At 38.0% G+C, this 16396-nt stretch overlaps 1 protein-coding gene across 14 annotated transcripts in view; it reads right to left on the reverse strand.

Moving 5' to 3' along the window:
* GREB1 (growth regulating estrogen receptor binding 1) overlaps positions 1-16396 on the reverse strand; it is a 97570-nt gene that overhangs the window by 11552 nt on the left and 69622 nt on the right. For 11 of the 14 annotated variants that reach the window (XM_021293624.2, XM_065055888.1, XM_065055897.1 and 8 more), the window contains 6 exons: positions 16247-16336; positions 14209-14843; positions 6113-6215; positions 4269-4427; positions 1716-1858; positions 785-946 (listed from right to left, as the gene is read on the reverse strand). In XM_021293624.2, coding sequence (XP_021149299.2) covers positions 785-946; positions 1716-1858; positions 4269-4427; positions 6113-6215; positions 14209-14843; positions 16247-16336 — 1292 coding nt within the window. The remainder of the gene's footprint in view (positions 1-784; positions 947-1715; positions 1859-4268; positions 4428-6112; positions 6216-14208; positions 14844-16246; positions 16337-16396) is intronic. The other 3 variants (XM_065055890.1, XM_065055891.1, XM_065055892.1) reach the window with 1 other exon arrangement.

The raw sequence follows: 16396 nt of genomic DNA on the forward strand, positions 1-16396 counted from the left end.
GGTGAGGAAGAGCAGGAGGTTTCATCCTCACATTGCACAGTTGCTGCTGTGTTGCTGCTTGGGTTCTTGCATTTCAAAACTGAACTGGACATAAAAGCCCAAACTGGAGGGTGGTATTGATTGATTATTGTTTATTGGAAGCAGCTTATTTTCTCCAGAAGTGCTACTGCTTACTACTGTTCCACAAATTGCTGCAATACTCCACACAGTGTGGCCTGAGCAAGGCACAGTTCATCTTAAGCACAGATATTAGGAGTCACTGTAAAGGTCAACATCAGAGTTTACATAGCCTGTCAGATGAGTGATCTTACGAAGTGTTTTCTGCAAGTATGACGTGATTCTTTGGACAGGTATGAAGCCACGACAAAGATTCCTTGAAAGCCTTATATTTATATGAAAGCAACTGAGCAGTTACACAGAATAAGAGAGGATAATCCACTACCTTCCTCTAGAGTAAAAAATTGTGTCTTCTTAGTAACTTTATGATAACAAAACCATTCTCACTTTAACATCTTAAACTTACAACCAAAGACCTTTTGCCCCAGATAAAAGTGTTTATATCAAAGGATCAACCTTGATAACGAGCAAAAGAAACAGCTTATTGGTGGCTTAACAATTTTGCTTCATGTCTTGCTTTCTGGGAGAAAATACAAGCTTAGTAACAGAACAACCTCATTATCTCTTGCCAGCAGGACCAGAAGTGTAAAGAAGTCTAACCCAACAAATTTTAAAATTGGTGTTGTCTTTCTCCTGTATATGGCCATAAATATAATTATCCATCTACCTTGTCTGTGACTAGTGGCAGCCTCATGCTTTCCAATTGTCTTCCTGGTTGGCTGAAGACAAAATGATGCTCCTTTGACTTTGGAATGATAAAATGCAGCTGGATCTCTTCTCCCAGCATAGAATAGGAAAAAGCAAATGCATGCAGAGTGGACTCATAAAGCTGAGGATGGGAAAAAAATAGGGTAATTCCAGTGGTTAGAGTCAAACTACAAGATCTCAGTGTAGTTAATACACATCTATAACATTACCAAACAATCACTTATTGTATTGCATTAGATTTTACCTCATGATTCACTAGTTGTTAAGCAATGCCCCTTAGGCTAGAGCATACACTAAAAAATATATAAATTAAACTGCTCCCTCTTTTGAAATCATTGTTTCAGCTTTGTCTTGCAGAGGGCACCAATAGTAATGGCCAGCCTTGGCTTTCAAAAATACTGATTCCAAAAAAACACTATTTACATTGCTAATACCTTCTTCCTCACATCCTAATAGGCAGGAAATTGGAGGGTTACTCTGAGTAATACACGTCTGCCTGTCACACATAGTCCACTCTATGCCGGACTACTCCTGTATCAGAAGTATTAGTAGCATCTTCTGCAGTTACTCAGTTGAAAATGCAGTGAAGTCCCAGTGGGAAATGTTTACCAGGAAAGTAGTTTTAACTGGCAGTATATGAGGAGAATGCAGATAACAGTACTGAAAAAGACAGTGTAAATGAGGCAAGGATCAGTCCTCTGATGTCCCCAAACCTGCAGTCTGTTCAAGGCAAGCAAACCTCAAGAAATAAAAAAATCTGTAAATCAGCTGGTTTTAACACATACATACAACTTGTCAGCCAATTCAAATATACAAATGTACGTAAAACAGTGTGTGGGTTGTGTCGTCTTCTGTTTCTAATGTGCAGAGTAATATCTGGAAATCTTTACCTGGTACCTGGGATTGAAACCCATATACTGGTGACACTGTTCACAGTGATGGTAGGTGTTATATGCTGCATACTTGGACAACCTCATTCTAGTTGTTTGACGGCGTGTATACATATCCTCCTGTCGCCTGCTTGTTGATCTGTCTATTAAAAAAAGAAACAATTTAAATGTAACAAATATTCAAGGCCAGAATCTATTCCCTTGTGACAAACCGTTGCTGTCACTGTAATTAGCTTCTGGGAACAATGGCAGGATTAACCACATGCAAAACAAACTATTAATTCATTCTAAGCACAGTATATTTTATAAATTGTTATGCACAACAAAGGGGACTACAAAGAAAATTCATTATGATAATTCTGTACAGATTTCACGTGAGGCTGAGGTGTAAGCAAAGCCAGATTATTAAAATTACTGTTGTTGCTGCTGCTGCTATTATTGAATACTTACAAAAGTAATAAATATGACAGACATCTGCTGTCTGGTGATGGACATCACAGTAGATTATGTAAACTTGGCAAATTTAGTGATGTTCTGCAGCGTAGATTATGTAAACTTGGCAAATTTAGTGATGTTCTGCAGCGAATACCCACATTTTAAAAAAGAGTCTCCTTTATGGGAGGCTGAAGGAAGATGAGATGTAATTTCTGCTGAGAAGGACTTCAGTTATATCATCTGGCCAAATCTTTCACTCAGATTTTCTGCATCAGATCAGGTTATTCCTTGTCCTGACAAGTTTAGAAAATCACTAAGAGTGGAGTTTCCACAGTCTCTCTAGGCAACCTGTTCCATAGCTTGACCACTTTTATTCTACAAATATTTTTCATACTATGTAATTGTAATTTCCCACGTGGCAACTTGTGTCTGGTGTCTCTTGTCCTTCTGCTGTATAATAGTTAGTGTCTGCCAGTTCCCATTAGGAAATTGAACACAGCAATCAGATGCCCCTGAGAGACTTCTCCAGACCAAACAAACCCAGTTCTCTTCAGTTTTTTATGTTCATCATGTTATGTTCAGGCCTCTGGCCATCTTAGTGGCTACTCCCTGGACTCACTTCTATATGCTTATGTCTTTCTTTTACCGGGAAGCCAAATACTTGACATAATACTCTTACAGGTGCCATGCACAGAAGAATAATCACTTCCCTTGACCTGCTTGCTAGATTTTAGTAAGCCATTAACACAATGGAGAACTGGTGACTCATGTTCAAATTGTTGTCTACCAGGATTATCAGGTCACCTTCCTCAAAGCTGCTGTCTATACCTCTGGCCTCAAGCTTGTACAGTTGAAAAAATTATTCCATCCCAAGTGCAAAATCTTGCATTTACCTTTATTGAGCTATTATGTATGAGGTTCCTGTGGTTCCTCCCTGGAGGTTCCATTTTTCCAGCCTGTCAAGGACTTCCTGAACGGCAGTGCTATCTTCCTGCATATTGACTGCTCCCCCAATTTGGTATCAACGATTAACTTGTTGATGTGTCATTCTGTCCCTTGGACCAGATTATTAATGGCATTCTCAAACAGCATTTTCCTCAGTGTCAGTCTCTGAGTTTTGCCATGCATACCCATCTGTCAGTCAGATTTGTGCCACTCATCACATTTTGAGTTCAGTGGTCCAGCCAATTTCCCACCTACTTTACAATCCACTTATCCAAACCACCTCTCTCCAGTTTTGGCTCTATGGGTATCATAGAAGACAGTGGCAAAGTCTTGCTGATGACAAGATAAAACCCATGCTCTTTCTTTGTCCATAGTGCCAGTCATCTCATCATAAAATGTAATCATGTTTACCCATCATGATTTGCCTATGATAGATCCATTCTAGCTGCTCCAAATCACTTTCCTGTTCTTCATGGGTCTGGACATGGCTTATAGGAGAGTTCGTTCCATAATTGTTTTGAGGACTGAGGGTAGGCTGACTAGGCTGTAATTGCTTCAGTCCTCCCTCTGTCCTGTAGAGCAAGGGCAGCTCCTTTTTCCAGCCATCAGGAACCTCTACCAGTTGTCATTACCTTTTAAAAATGATAGACAGTAGCCTCACAATTATGTTGGACGTTTCCCTCAGCATGCTTGGATACATCTCACCCTACCGTGAGATTGTATATGTCCAGCCAGATAATTCAGAGGACTAATTCACACCTCAGTACTCCAGGAATCTAGATGTGGACATATGCATCTCACACTTTCCAAACCTAAACCAAGACCTAAAAAATAAACCTGTAAACAATTTTAAGTACATAAATAACTTTACTCACAGAGGTCACTTCATTGATACAGAGCAGGACAATGCTACTACATAGAAACATTCAAATGCACAAACTTATTGTGGAATCAGAGCATTTTAATGGAAAACTACATATATAATATTCCATAAAACATTTATAAGGCCCATACTCTGGTGCTTTATCTGGAAAACTCAGAATCTTTTTTCACTATTAATTAGTCAAGAGCAATTATGATAATTCACTCTGTTTAAAAGTTTTAACAGGATTCTCAGGTTAAAAACAAATAAACACATATAAGTGTACCAATCTAAATTTCCCAAATTCTAACCTTCACTGTTTATAGTCTGAAGCTTTGAACAAATCAGACTTGCATCTTCATATTTTGGGTCATGGATAGTGTAGTCAAAAGGCATCTTCTTAAATGTCTCCAAATCTGGCCACATATCTTCTGGCTGATGGTAGTATTGATCAGATTCTTCTCTTATGTCTATGATATTATTAAAAAATAAGGATTCATGTAATTACAATTTTTAAAACTCTTTATATTACTATAGATGGTTTTGCTATGCCTATCATTCTCACACAATTTTTTCTTTCATCATTCTGAGGAAGCAATATTAATGTGCATCAAGAGGTGAAACTTTGAGCAAATGTACCTCATACCTCAATGCAATTCTGGTTTTTAAACCTTTATTATCAATTTAAGACCTTGGTAATCCTATTGGAGCAGCTGGTGGGATGATGATGATGAAAACAATGTCAAGGGTCAGGTAAGGCTGATCTACCTGCACCCAAGCATTTGTGGAGTCTTTACATTGACCACAACATTCATGAATTTAGTTGAGGAAAGATATGTTATTCTCACCGAGGAAAAAAAGCCCTTTAAAAGCTTCAGAAGTTGCAGTACTAAGTACAGTGGAGAGTTAAAGTCTAATGCTTGTTCAAGTGATGAGACCAGAGTAATCAAAGATAATTCATGGTATGGCATGGTAAGAGAAAAATAATAAATTATACTGGTATAATGTGCAGTGAAATTACGCCTTTTTCTGAAACAGGTTAACTGACATAAAAACTCAGATGTGCAGAAGTCCCTACAAAATATATTTCTGCCTTTGTCAAGAGAATGGAAGATACGACAGGAGTAAAACAGACATTAGTGAGGAGTTCAGTTTGGAGTCAGCTGTAAGCTGCTGTAAAGAGCCATAATAAGTATAGTCTAAATAATTCTTTACAAGAGGTAAGACCCTGTCTTTTGGCATCCAAAGCAAAACTCAGGTGGAATCAGTCAGATTGTGAAAATATCTTCATGTCCTGACTGTGAGTTACCTGTAAAATCCTGCCTAAAATAGAAAGGATTGCTTCCACAAACCTTTCCCCTAGCAGACCGGTCACCTTTTCCCCAGGCTTTAGCTGCCTCTTTCTCAAGCACAGCTCAGTGTGCAGGAAGACCCCTGGGTACTGCCCCCAAAAGCCCTGAGGGAGCAGAGCTGAGGCACCATCCCAGAGCAAAATGACTGAACAGCTTCCAGCCAGGGGCAGGCAGCACGCACCTGAGACTCTCCATGGCTAACTGGACATGCTTTCAGTGCAGTATTAGACATATTCCATAAAATATCACCCATTTTTTCTATGTAATCCATCCTTTAATTACTGAGACTGAGTGTCACAAATACATCTGGAAACACAGGGGAGTAATACACTGTAAATAAAGGAAGTTTGGACTAAAATTAGCTATTAGAGAGCAGGAACTGTTTTCCTCCCTCATGTAGTCTTATGTACTTAGAAAATATGACATTGATCCTCATGGTGTAAATCTGCCGGACTTTCACTGATTCTTTTTATATACTTTACCACGAAAGTTAATTCCGATTCTAACCTCAAAAACAATGTCTGGATACCATTTATTATACATAAATTCTGTTGATTACTTGCAAGTAAAACAGATGTATGTGGTTCTTACTGAGAGGAAGACTAAACTCTAAATTATGAGTAGAATAATAAAATATTCTTAAGTACCAGTTGAAGATCACACAAAATTTTCTTAAAATATTTCAGTAATGTAAATAAATTGCAAAAGTGAACAGAATAGAATAAACAGACAACTATTTTTCAGTTTAACACGTCAATTTTCTACAGTCTCCAGAAGCAAATATTTTTATATCAAGAACTTACTATTGTTGATTTCTTCCTCATCATAAACATCCACTTCTGTCAGTCTAATCAGCATTCGGGACAAAATACTGAGGAACTGCAGATAGGCACCTGTTTTTCCTATCTGTAAACATAGAAAATACAAAAGTAAACTTTCATTTTTCAACATGTTGCCTTTCCACATATCTGGAAATTGCAGCTACAGTGAAGCTGATTATTAATATTCAGTGCTTGCATGTCCCTGTATTTGTATATTCCTTGGCACAAATGACATGCTGAAATGCTTAACGGTTTTGTTCTATCTATGCAGGAACCCAGTTTGGAAAATGTTCTTTATATCACAAGTCTAATTACAGGCCCATAGCTGAGAATCTTCTCTCCTGATATTATATCTTCTACATAAGCAATGAACTTTTTAAAATCCCTACAAGATCATAAAAGGCTACAAAAAAACCTTCTCGAAATACAAGATAACTAAGTAATTACCTCAATCCATTCATATTTGGACAATTTACCAGTACACTGACTGCTATTGAAGTGCAGTGACCATCCTGAAGAACAAAATGTCAGGCACAGAATCACAGAATCAGTTTGGTTGGAAGAGACCCTCAGGATCATTGAGTCCAACCATAACCTAACTCTGGCACTAAACCATGTCCCTAAGAACCTTGTCTAAACACCTTTTAAACATCTCCAGGGATGGTGACTCCACCACTTCCCTGGACAGCCCGTTTCAAGGCTTGAGAACCCTTTCAGTGAAGAAATGTCTCCAAATATTCGAACTGAACCTTCCCTGACTCAACTTGAGGCCATTTCCTCTTGTCCTATCACTTGCTACTTGGGAGAAGAAATCAACACTCTCCATGCTACAACCTCCTTTCAGGTAGTTGTAGACAGCGATTAGGTCTCACCTCAGCCTCCTTTTCTCCAGGCTAAACAGCCCCAGCTCCTTCAACCACTCCTCATCAGACTTGTGCTCCAGACCCCTCACCAGCCTCATTGCCCTCCTCTGCACTCTGTCTCGTACCTCAGTGTCCTTCTTATGATGAGGGGCCCAAAACTGAACACAGGATTCAAGGTGGAGCCTTATCAGTGCTGAGTACAATGGCACAATCACTTCCCCAGTCCTACTGGCCACACTATTCCTGATACAAGCCAGGATGCTGTTGGCCTTTTGGCCACCTGGGCCACTGCTGGCTCATGTTTAGCTGGCTGTCAATCAACACCTCCAGATCCTTCTCCATCAGGCAGCTTTTCAGCCACTCTTCCCCGAGCCTGTAGTGCTGCCCAGGGTTGTTGTGATCCAACACATCCATCTATAGGAGAATTTGTGGCACTTCCACTCCTGGAGAACATGGTATATGTAACAATGTGTTGTTCCACCTCTTATGCTGAAACACATTATTTCCCTTCCACTATTTTAAAATTACTTTTTAAAAGTCTGTTTTAACATTATCTTAAGATAACAACTTTCTCCTTTCTTTTTTACCCCACCAACACACTATAAACATTTTCTCTTCATTATGTCTAATAGTAGTGCTGCCCTTTTGCAGTTTTTTCAGGTGAAATATATAAGCCACAGCCAACGATTTATTCAATGGATTGTTCTGTGTCTTCCACATAAAGTTTGCTGATGATAACATGATAACATCAAGTAAATAATGTTGTATCTAAGCAGACATCTTCACAAACTATTACACTTCAACAGTCAGCAGTACACAATGGGCTTCAATCAGAAAAAAAGAGACCATCACACTCGTGTCACTCACAGGAGAACGAACACAATGTGATTTCTTGAGTGTGTGTGTTGTGTGTACAGTTCAGCCTCAGAATGACACTAAAGTCCAGTTGACACCCTGTACATGTAGATCAATTATGAGACATCCTGCTGCACCTGTGTGATTTCACAAAGTGGTATCAGATTTTGCTAGGTTTATATTACTACTGAATTGAAAACTCAGCTTCACTGCCATTACTGCTACAACATGTCGCAAGCATAGGGTGTTGGATTATTGAAAATAGCATTGGATTTACTATTTTCCGTATAGTCCAAGTAAAACTTTCATTTTCTCTCAACGTTTGAAAAAGAGAGGCTTTGAAGCTGAAGCAAGAGTAGGAAAACATTTGTTTTGCTCAAAGTTCACTATCCGTTGTTCTTAACAAACCAGATTGCCTTTGAAGCAGTTGCTTGCCAAGGGTGGAAAAGGGAATGATTATCCCTTGTGAGGGTGAAATAACCCTATCAGGTATACATGGTAGACCACGTGTTAGCACACAACTCTGCGTTATCCAGGAGTAACAGAAAAAAAGAGACCTTGAATAGAGGAAATGACAGCACGGATTATGGTCAGCCCACGTACCAGATGTTTCTAACTCCCAGTCTAGGTTTTTATCTAAAATCCATTGAGACTGATGAGAATCTTTCTATTGATCTTGGAACAAGGTTCCAAACAATGGTTGTTTATTGGAGAGCTAAACAAAGGCATCTTCCCACATCAGAGGCAAACTTGATGATACTTTGTTCTAGAAGAAAATACTTGCAATGTTTTCTCTCAAGTCTGAGATTGCCTTTATGAACCCTCATGAACATATTTTATAAAGTGCCTCTGATCATCATTTCATTAAACACAGGATGGCCTCATGGATTAAGAGTTCCCTGACTTCAAACAAATGAGACATCATTTGGCAAAAGTACACAACCTCTTCCCCTGGTATCAGATGTCTACATGAAAAACTAATTCATAATCTGTTTGAAGTATATACTTAGAATTGTCAACAGAACAACAGGCTGAAAACCTTATTTTTTCTTTTTGGTAGCTGCTTAAAACTTATTCTATCAAGATAATGTATTTTTCTCTTCCTAGGGGACTGGTCGTCACCAGTAGTTTTCAGCAATGTACCCGGTAGTGAGTAGGCTGCTACTTGGTGGTACTTAGATGAAAAGTTTCAGTTGTCAATTGACTCAAACATACACAAAGCTGTAATGTCATGAATCAAAAGTGCTGGAAATCACAGGACAACAAATGCTACTTCCTAACCATCAAAGTAAAACATGATATTCCATGCATCGTATCTTACTCAGTCTCATTATCTGTCACATAAAAATTGTCCAATACATTACTGTGAGCTTTATGAGCTGTTAGATATCAGCAACACTACATGTAAAATGCTGGTGGGAACTTTAAGGAGTCTCTCCACATTTTCAGACTGTTTCTCTGCCAGGCTGAACACACGGCGACATTCATATTTGGGTTCCATTCACTTGTACATCTGCCTGCATCTTCTGCTGAAGAAATGAATTGGTGACATAGAGAACACCTTTTCCAGGTAATTTTGAGATTTTCAAACCGAAAATGAGGAAAAAAACCCCTCCAAACCAACCAACCAAAAAAAACCCTAAAACCAAACAAAAAAACCCCAAAAACTAAGTAACAAACAAACAAAAAAAAAAGCCAAAACAAACAAAAAAACCCCACACTTCTCATTTACAATCAATATTTACTCCAAAAGGGAAGAACCTTGAACAACTGAAATTGTAGCATGCCCAGACAAGTAAATGTGCCTTTAATTTTTTTTTTTTTTGTATATGTACCACCTCTAGGCAAAATTGAAGTGCACAAAGTGTCTTTTGTTGTTTGAAAATACTGAATAGCTATCAAAAAACAGAGCTTCCATATCTCTCCAGAGAGTTCTTGTCCCATCTGTCACCAACCCTCTTTTCAATACTTTGGGCATCACAGGTATCTGCAAAGAGATCCTGCATGCAGCATATGAACAAGTCTGAAGTATAACGCCCCATATTTGCCCATCCTCCATCCCCCAACTGCAACAAAACAAAAGATCTGGATACATGATTGGGCTGTGGCTTTACACATCTTTAGAGAAGCCTGGTACAAAGTTATGTCGATCCTAATAGTGACTCTGGGCTTAAACAGGATATGATATATTAAAAATTATGATGACAGGTAGGGAAGTGCTCTGAGCAAGGTGTTTTTTCTCCCTATCCTGTCTTTGCTCTCCAATGAAAAGCTGCAAACAGATTAAAAGAATGAAGGAACCTGGATCTTCATTGCATTTTTATGATTCCTGAAACAAAATGTGCATGACAGGTGCTGCTACTACAGGCAGGTCTACTTCCCAGAAAGTGGTTCCTCAAATATGTAGCTGTGCCCAGTGCCTTATCAGATAAGGCACCTGGGGGCCAGATATTCCCATGTAATGGAAGTATTACTCTAATGTGTTTCTGTCTACCTGAATTTGGGAGACAGAAGTTTGATGAATCAGACTTGGAAGAAGAAAATCCCAGAAGACTAAGAAGTAAAAATGCCAAATCTTGTGAAAACTTCTGATAACAAAGGAATGTGGGGTCTGCAAAAATTTAGTATTTTGGTCCTTAGTGTCCTTTCATCCTTAGTGTGAGGGATGATTTGCCTATAAAAAACTAAGAATTTGTTTACAGTGAAGCTCTTCATTTATGAAAAGTGTAGCAGTGAGGAAGGAATATGAATTCAAATTCTACCTGCAGAGAATTCAAGACATATGAAGGTCTAGTTTTGTGTCAAAGACACAAATACCTAAGAGGAGTGGAAAGCAACCCAAGGATTTTGACCACTGAGCAGCACTTGCCAAGGATAAGCTGAAAACAAACTCTCTAAGAATCTAAGAGACAAATATTCCAGTCAGAGAAATTACGTGTGTGCCTCCACGATTATTCACGGAAGTGACATCAAAAAGTGCTGTTGCAGCAAGTCTAACAACAGTGAGTTCCCTTTTTTAACTTGTTACAGACACTGGATGCCAGGAGCAATAGAAATACTTCATTATTCTTACATGTTGCTATAAAGTAGCATCTGATTTCAGTCTTCATATGCAGAGAAATATGGCAAAAGGGGAAATAATTCCATAAGGCTTTTCTATTTTAATTTCCAAAGGAGATATTTCTTCACATACCACAGCAGTGGTTTTCAAACTGTGGTCTGCAAAACAATGGTGATTAATAGAACACAGGCTGATGGTCCACAGGCAGCTGGTCAAATGGTGCTGGCTTTTCTCCTTGTTGCCACTTGATACATTCTTCTAAAAGACAGCTAACAATAGATATATTAAATATTTCCCCATATTTTTCTTACATAAGGTGAATGGTAGATAAGCCCGTTGTAATATGATTTTAGGAATAGAGGAAATCCAAATAATACAGGCAGCAGTTTTCTCCCTTAGAAAGTGTCTTAAGACACACTTGCTTCATTCCCTGGATGTGGGGCCACAGGACTGAGCCGTGCTCAGGAGCAGCCTTGATACTCAAGGAAAACGCTATTTCCAAGTCATAATATCCAGTTAGAAAGCAAAGGTACAAAACCTTGATTTGCAGGTTGGGGACCTTTAAGAGTAACATTTCCAAGAAAAATATTTTTGTGAATTTAGGCTTCCTTATAGGCATTTCTTGGGTGCACTAGGGACTAGATTTCTAGCTATAGATATGATACATGTTGTTCATGGTTGTACATATTTATTCATACTCATGAGTCAATGGCTTAACTTCAATGATGTGAGCCAACATCCAGATAAATATATAGATCTATTCTATAACTATCCAGTTTTTGCTGTATTTCTTGAAGCCTCTTGTAAAAAATAATGCATGCATTGCCTTCTAACTACATAATTGTCCTTGTAAAAATACATCAAGTCTTCTAGTGAAACATTTTGATCAGTCCAGAGCATAAAACGTCTCTGTGAGTGAACAGTGAGTGTATCCAATTTCTAATTATCTTGACAGCAAGAATTACTGTTTCAGTTCACTAATGTGCCTAGTTTTGTTCCTGCATTGATTTAATGTTTGTCATTTAAACCAACAAATTGCTTCCTGTTTTGAATTTTAGTAAAGTAATACTGATAAAGAAAACAACTATTTCTGAATTTTTGAAAAGACAGTACTCTGGCAGTCTTCTACTTCGGTTGAGATGTTATTAACACGGAGGTGCTGTCTAATAATTGTTTTGATTTCTGCCGATATCTCTTCATGCATTAAGCATTAAGTCCATGTAAAATGTTAATATCACCAAACACACATGTACATAAAACCTATTTCAGGAAGCAAAATTACTTCTACCCAAAAGGAGAAGGGTAGTGCTAATTCCTGTGTATTTTATTGTAACTATTCCCTAGAAGAAACACTGTACTTTTACTTTAGACCAATAAGCAATTAACGTACTTTTACAGTTCTTGGTTTGGTTTACAGAAGTTTTTAGTACTTTGGGAGGTTAAAATAATAAAGGAAGAAAAGCTACTGTTTTTTTCCACATACTTCCCCCACATTTTGATACTAAGGAAGAAGACACGATACTCCTAATTTGAAGCATGTTAATTTGTTGTCTATGAAACGGGTATATTCTTCAGAAAGGACTGAGGAATACAAAATTAATAAATACGTGAAGTGTGTCCTTTAGTGACTGATCTCCCTGTATGACCCAATGCAAGACTAGGAAATACCCTGCATTGTGGAGACAGCTGGAGAAGAGATGGAGTTTCAAGTAAAAGAAGTGATATTAAGGCTGAAACTCACTGCTGTACAGAGGGCCAAGAGGAGTACTATTTAATATTACAAAAAAAGTTTGATAGTGAAAAGTGGTGAATACCATACCCTGGCACAGAGCTGATGAATAAATAATCAGCCTGTATAATTATTATTAGATAAATGGCAAGTACCAAGTGTGTGAAGCATCAAAACCTTCTCACAGGTGTGTAGGATGGTCTCAGAAGTCTCTGAATGCCTCTTCTGAGAATCACAGATTTTCATTGGTGACCCACAACCAAATGAATAACAAAGAAATACCTACTTATCAGCTAATCTGGATATTTAGGGTAGCTTTGGGAATACTATCTTTGTAGGATTTGACGTGTATGCATATAAAATTCTAATAAAAATGGTCACAGCCCATGTTTTTCTTTGAGATGGAAATGGAAAACATCTCTCTTCCAGAATGTATTTGTTTTTAAGGTGAAACTGAGTAAGAAATTTAGTTTCTTGACCATATATACCAAACATGGACAATTTAGATCAAAGGCATGGACAGTGAAAAACTGCTCATCAGAGTACCTTCTGGAATGCTTTAGGAACTACAGAAATATTTGCAGGAAGTCCCAGTATGAAAAGTCCATTTATGCTCTTTCTACTCTGCTGAGTCATAAATTTGGGTGTACAATGGAATACATTTAACAAATAGCAATATGTGGTTTCCTTTTGCAATGGATGGGCATAGAAGAGTGGATCACGTGGCAAGCTAAATCAGTAACTAACTTTAGATTAATTCTTTGGGTTGATGTTAAAATAACTGGAAACATGGGTCATTGTCTGGGTTGTGATTTATCCTTTTGATTTCTGGCATATTTATGCTCTCAGTACACATGATGTCTCTTCTTACTTGTTGCTTTGTACTTCAGCAGAACATGAGAGGCACAACATTACCTTTAGCATGTAACTTGTGCATTGAACTAGGAGATACCTTGCTCAGAAAAATAAGTGCTAAACTTTCTTAGAGAATTTAAAAGAGAAGGAACTTCTAAGGACTATATCCATTTCCACGTATCTTTTCAAAGTAATTTAAAAACTCTTGGGTCAGTTACTCATCTTGTACATATGACTCTGCTATGTTGAGCTGGCCTACTTGCATATGTTATTTACAACAGCTTCTATTTTTGTCTGCTGTGTGGAGGAAACAGAGAAAATAATTACTAACTGCCAACTGCCTTCAGATTGGTCATAAGAAAGTGGTTTTGTGAAGATCTTTGATCTTTATTTAAAATGCAAATGCATATTCAAGCTTACCAAACTGAAATTATACATGAAATCTATCTCTTGAGTGAACTATCTTTTAAAACATTTAAGTGGAGAGAGACTGATACAAGATGAACATTGTTGAAACTTCATTGTTTTTGAACCCAGGCTAACAGTAAAGAAAGGAAGTTTGTTTAATCTAAGATTGTTTAGTCTGTTTATAAAAAGTGATTAGGAAATAAAATATAAGCAACTTACTCTCCACCAACAAAAAAACTTTCATGTATTAATAACTAATCTATTTTTTCTGAGATTATGATAAAATTAAATAAATCAATTATAATACCTTGTTCTTACTACACACCTGTGGTGGCCCACTCAGCAGCAGCCTCCTTGGGTGAAAGGTGTCCATTCTGCCCTCATTTCTATTGTTGTAGTCCATATGGTTTGGCTTGGGAACCGTCCATTGGCGGTAGTATAGAGACTGCTCCGTGCAAGTCATCATCTTGCTCATAAGAGGGCGAAAAGAACTTGCCCACATAACAGAATGATAAGGCAAGAGGGAAGATGATTTGGGAAGTCCACTGCTGTCCGTAGAAGTAATAATGTCATAAACCAGTTTGGGCAGGAAAACTATGGGAGGCTGTTTTGATGCTTTGGTCATGGAGCACTGAGAGGTCTGTAGGATGAAGGAGTTATGAGTAGGTGCAGAGGAGGAAGAAGAGGAGGAGAAAGGTGAAGAGGATGACGAGGTGATGGAAATTTGGGCACTTTTTATGTTTTGTTTCATATCCAGCTGTTCAGTTACCAGTGGCAGGTGTTTGCTAGTTGTTGTTTGTGCCTCCTTGTCTACTTTCTGCTTCTGTCTTTCATGGTTATTTGCAGTTTCTTCAGCATTGTTGCTTAGGACTTGGTGAACGGATTTTGCTGTATCACCTGCTGCTGTTAAAGGAGGTGATGACTCACTGCAGAATGCTGTAACTAAAAGAAAATTTGTATTTCAACAAAGTGCAACTATCTCTGCTAGTCAATGTCACAGTTAAACAAAACAGAACAAAATAATCTTTTAGATAGAGTATCCATCAAACACTGCAACTCCTGTTCTTGCTTTCACCTTTCTCTTACAGGAAGTCATAATAGTTTGGATATTCATCTCAAGGCAGAAAGTGGCTTTTAAAGTACTGAAGTGCATAGGAAAGATGCCAGTGATTGTCCTGTCCTTCCCTCATCCACTCGTTGCTCAAGGTGTTCATCAGATAGTTTCATCACTCAAGACAAACACAAAATTACTGAAACCATCATTTAAGAGAGCGTAAGAAAAGTATTCACAGGCTATTACACCATCAAACTGCAGAAATACCTACACAGATTGACATGTAGAAGCAGTCCTCAGCTCTGAGTCAGATCTGGTCTGACACTCATGTGTCTGTATCACTGCAGCACTTAGGCTGATCTAACAAAGCCTGGCTCTCAAGTCTCTGGTGCTATGTAATGCATTCATACAGCTTTTGGTCAGCTCAGAGCACATACTGAACTCACGAATGTTGGCCTTGAATATGTGACACAGATATAACCCACAGCTAAGCACCAATTTTCTGAAAGTGGTGTATTTTTACCTTATATATTCTAACCCCTAAGATTTCTTGGAAGTTCAAGGCCTCACTTTAAGTGATTCTGAGCATCTTTAATGCTTAGTGAATTTCAAAGAGAAGATGCAAATACTTGAGTCTTCAGAGAAGACTGAGAACAGGTTGAGGAATCAGTCTCCACATAGTAATAGGAATATCTGTCTGAAGCTGAACACAGATAAAAGCAGCTTTGCTCTCATGGTGAAAACAACAATTTTGCTTCCAAAAAAACCCATACATTTTGAACTAATAGAAATCCATAGTTTCTCTTGGTCTCAAGAAATAGTCAGGTATACTCTAGATGCATATTAAACTAAAGTAGCCAGTAAACGACATTAGCATTAAATACAAAAATATCGCCGGTAGTATGAGTGGTTTCAAGTAAAACCACTGTGACATATCCCAAAATACCAGTATCCAAGGGCACAGAAAAAAAATAAAGGAAAAAAATATTAACTACAGACAAATTGAGGCCACAAAGCCACAGACAGGTCACATATGGACTCTGTGGAACTGATGAGCAGCCCAACTTTAAAGGAGAAAAAACATTTTGAAAACGTTGATGAAATTTATCCATATGTTTTCAAGAAACAGTATTCTGATTCTTATTTTTTTAAAAGCTATCTTTAGTGATCCCATTAAAATGGGCTTTACCAAAACCTTAGTGATTTATGCCTTTGATTATTCCTCTAATAAGCTGAATAAAAGGTCTCATGTCCTAAGTGTAACTTAATAGAGATCATCTTAAGATCTTACTGGAAGCTTTTGAAGAGAGAGATGAAGATGCAGAATCATGAGAACGAGATCTTTCTCTTTTCATAGGACTTCTCTTTTCTGCAGTAGAACCTGTTTCATGGGTGGTGGGGGAAAACAAAAACAAAATATAATTTAATTAAGCCTGTGAGA

Source organism: Columba livia, chromosome 3, assembly GCF_036013475.1.
Source record: "Columba livia isolate bColLiv1 breed racing homer chromosome 3, bColLiv1.pat.W.v2, whole genome shotgun sequence".
In the NCBI taxonomy this organism is placed as follows: Eukaryota; Metazoa; Chordata; class Aves; order Columbiformes; family Columbidae; genus Columba; species Columba livia.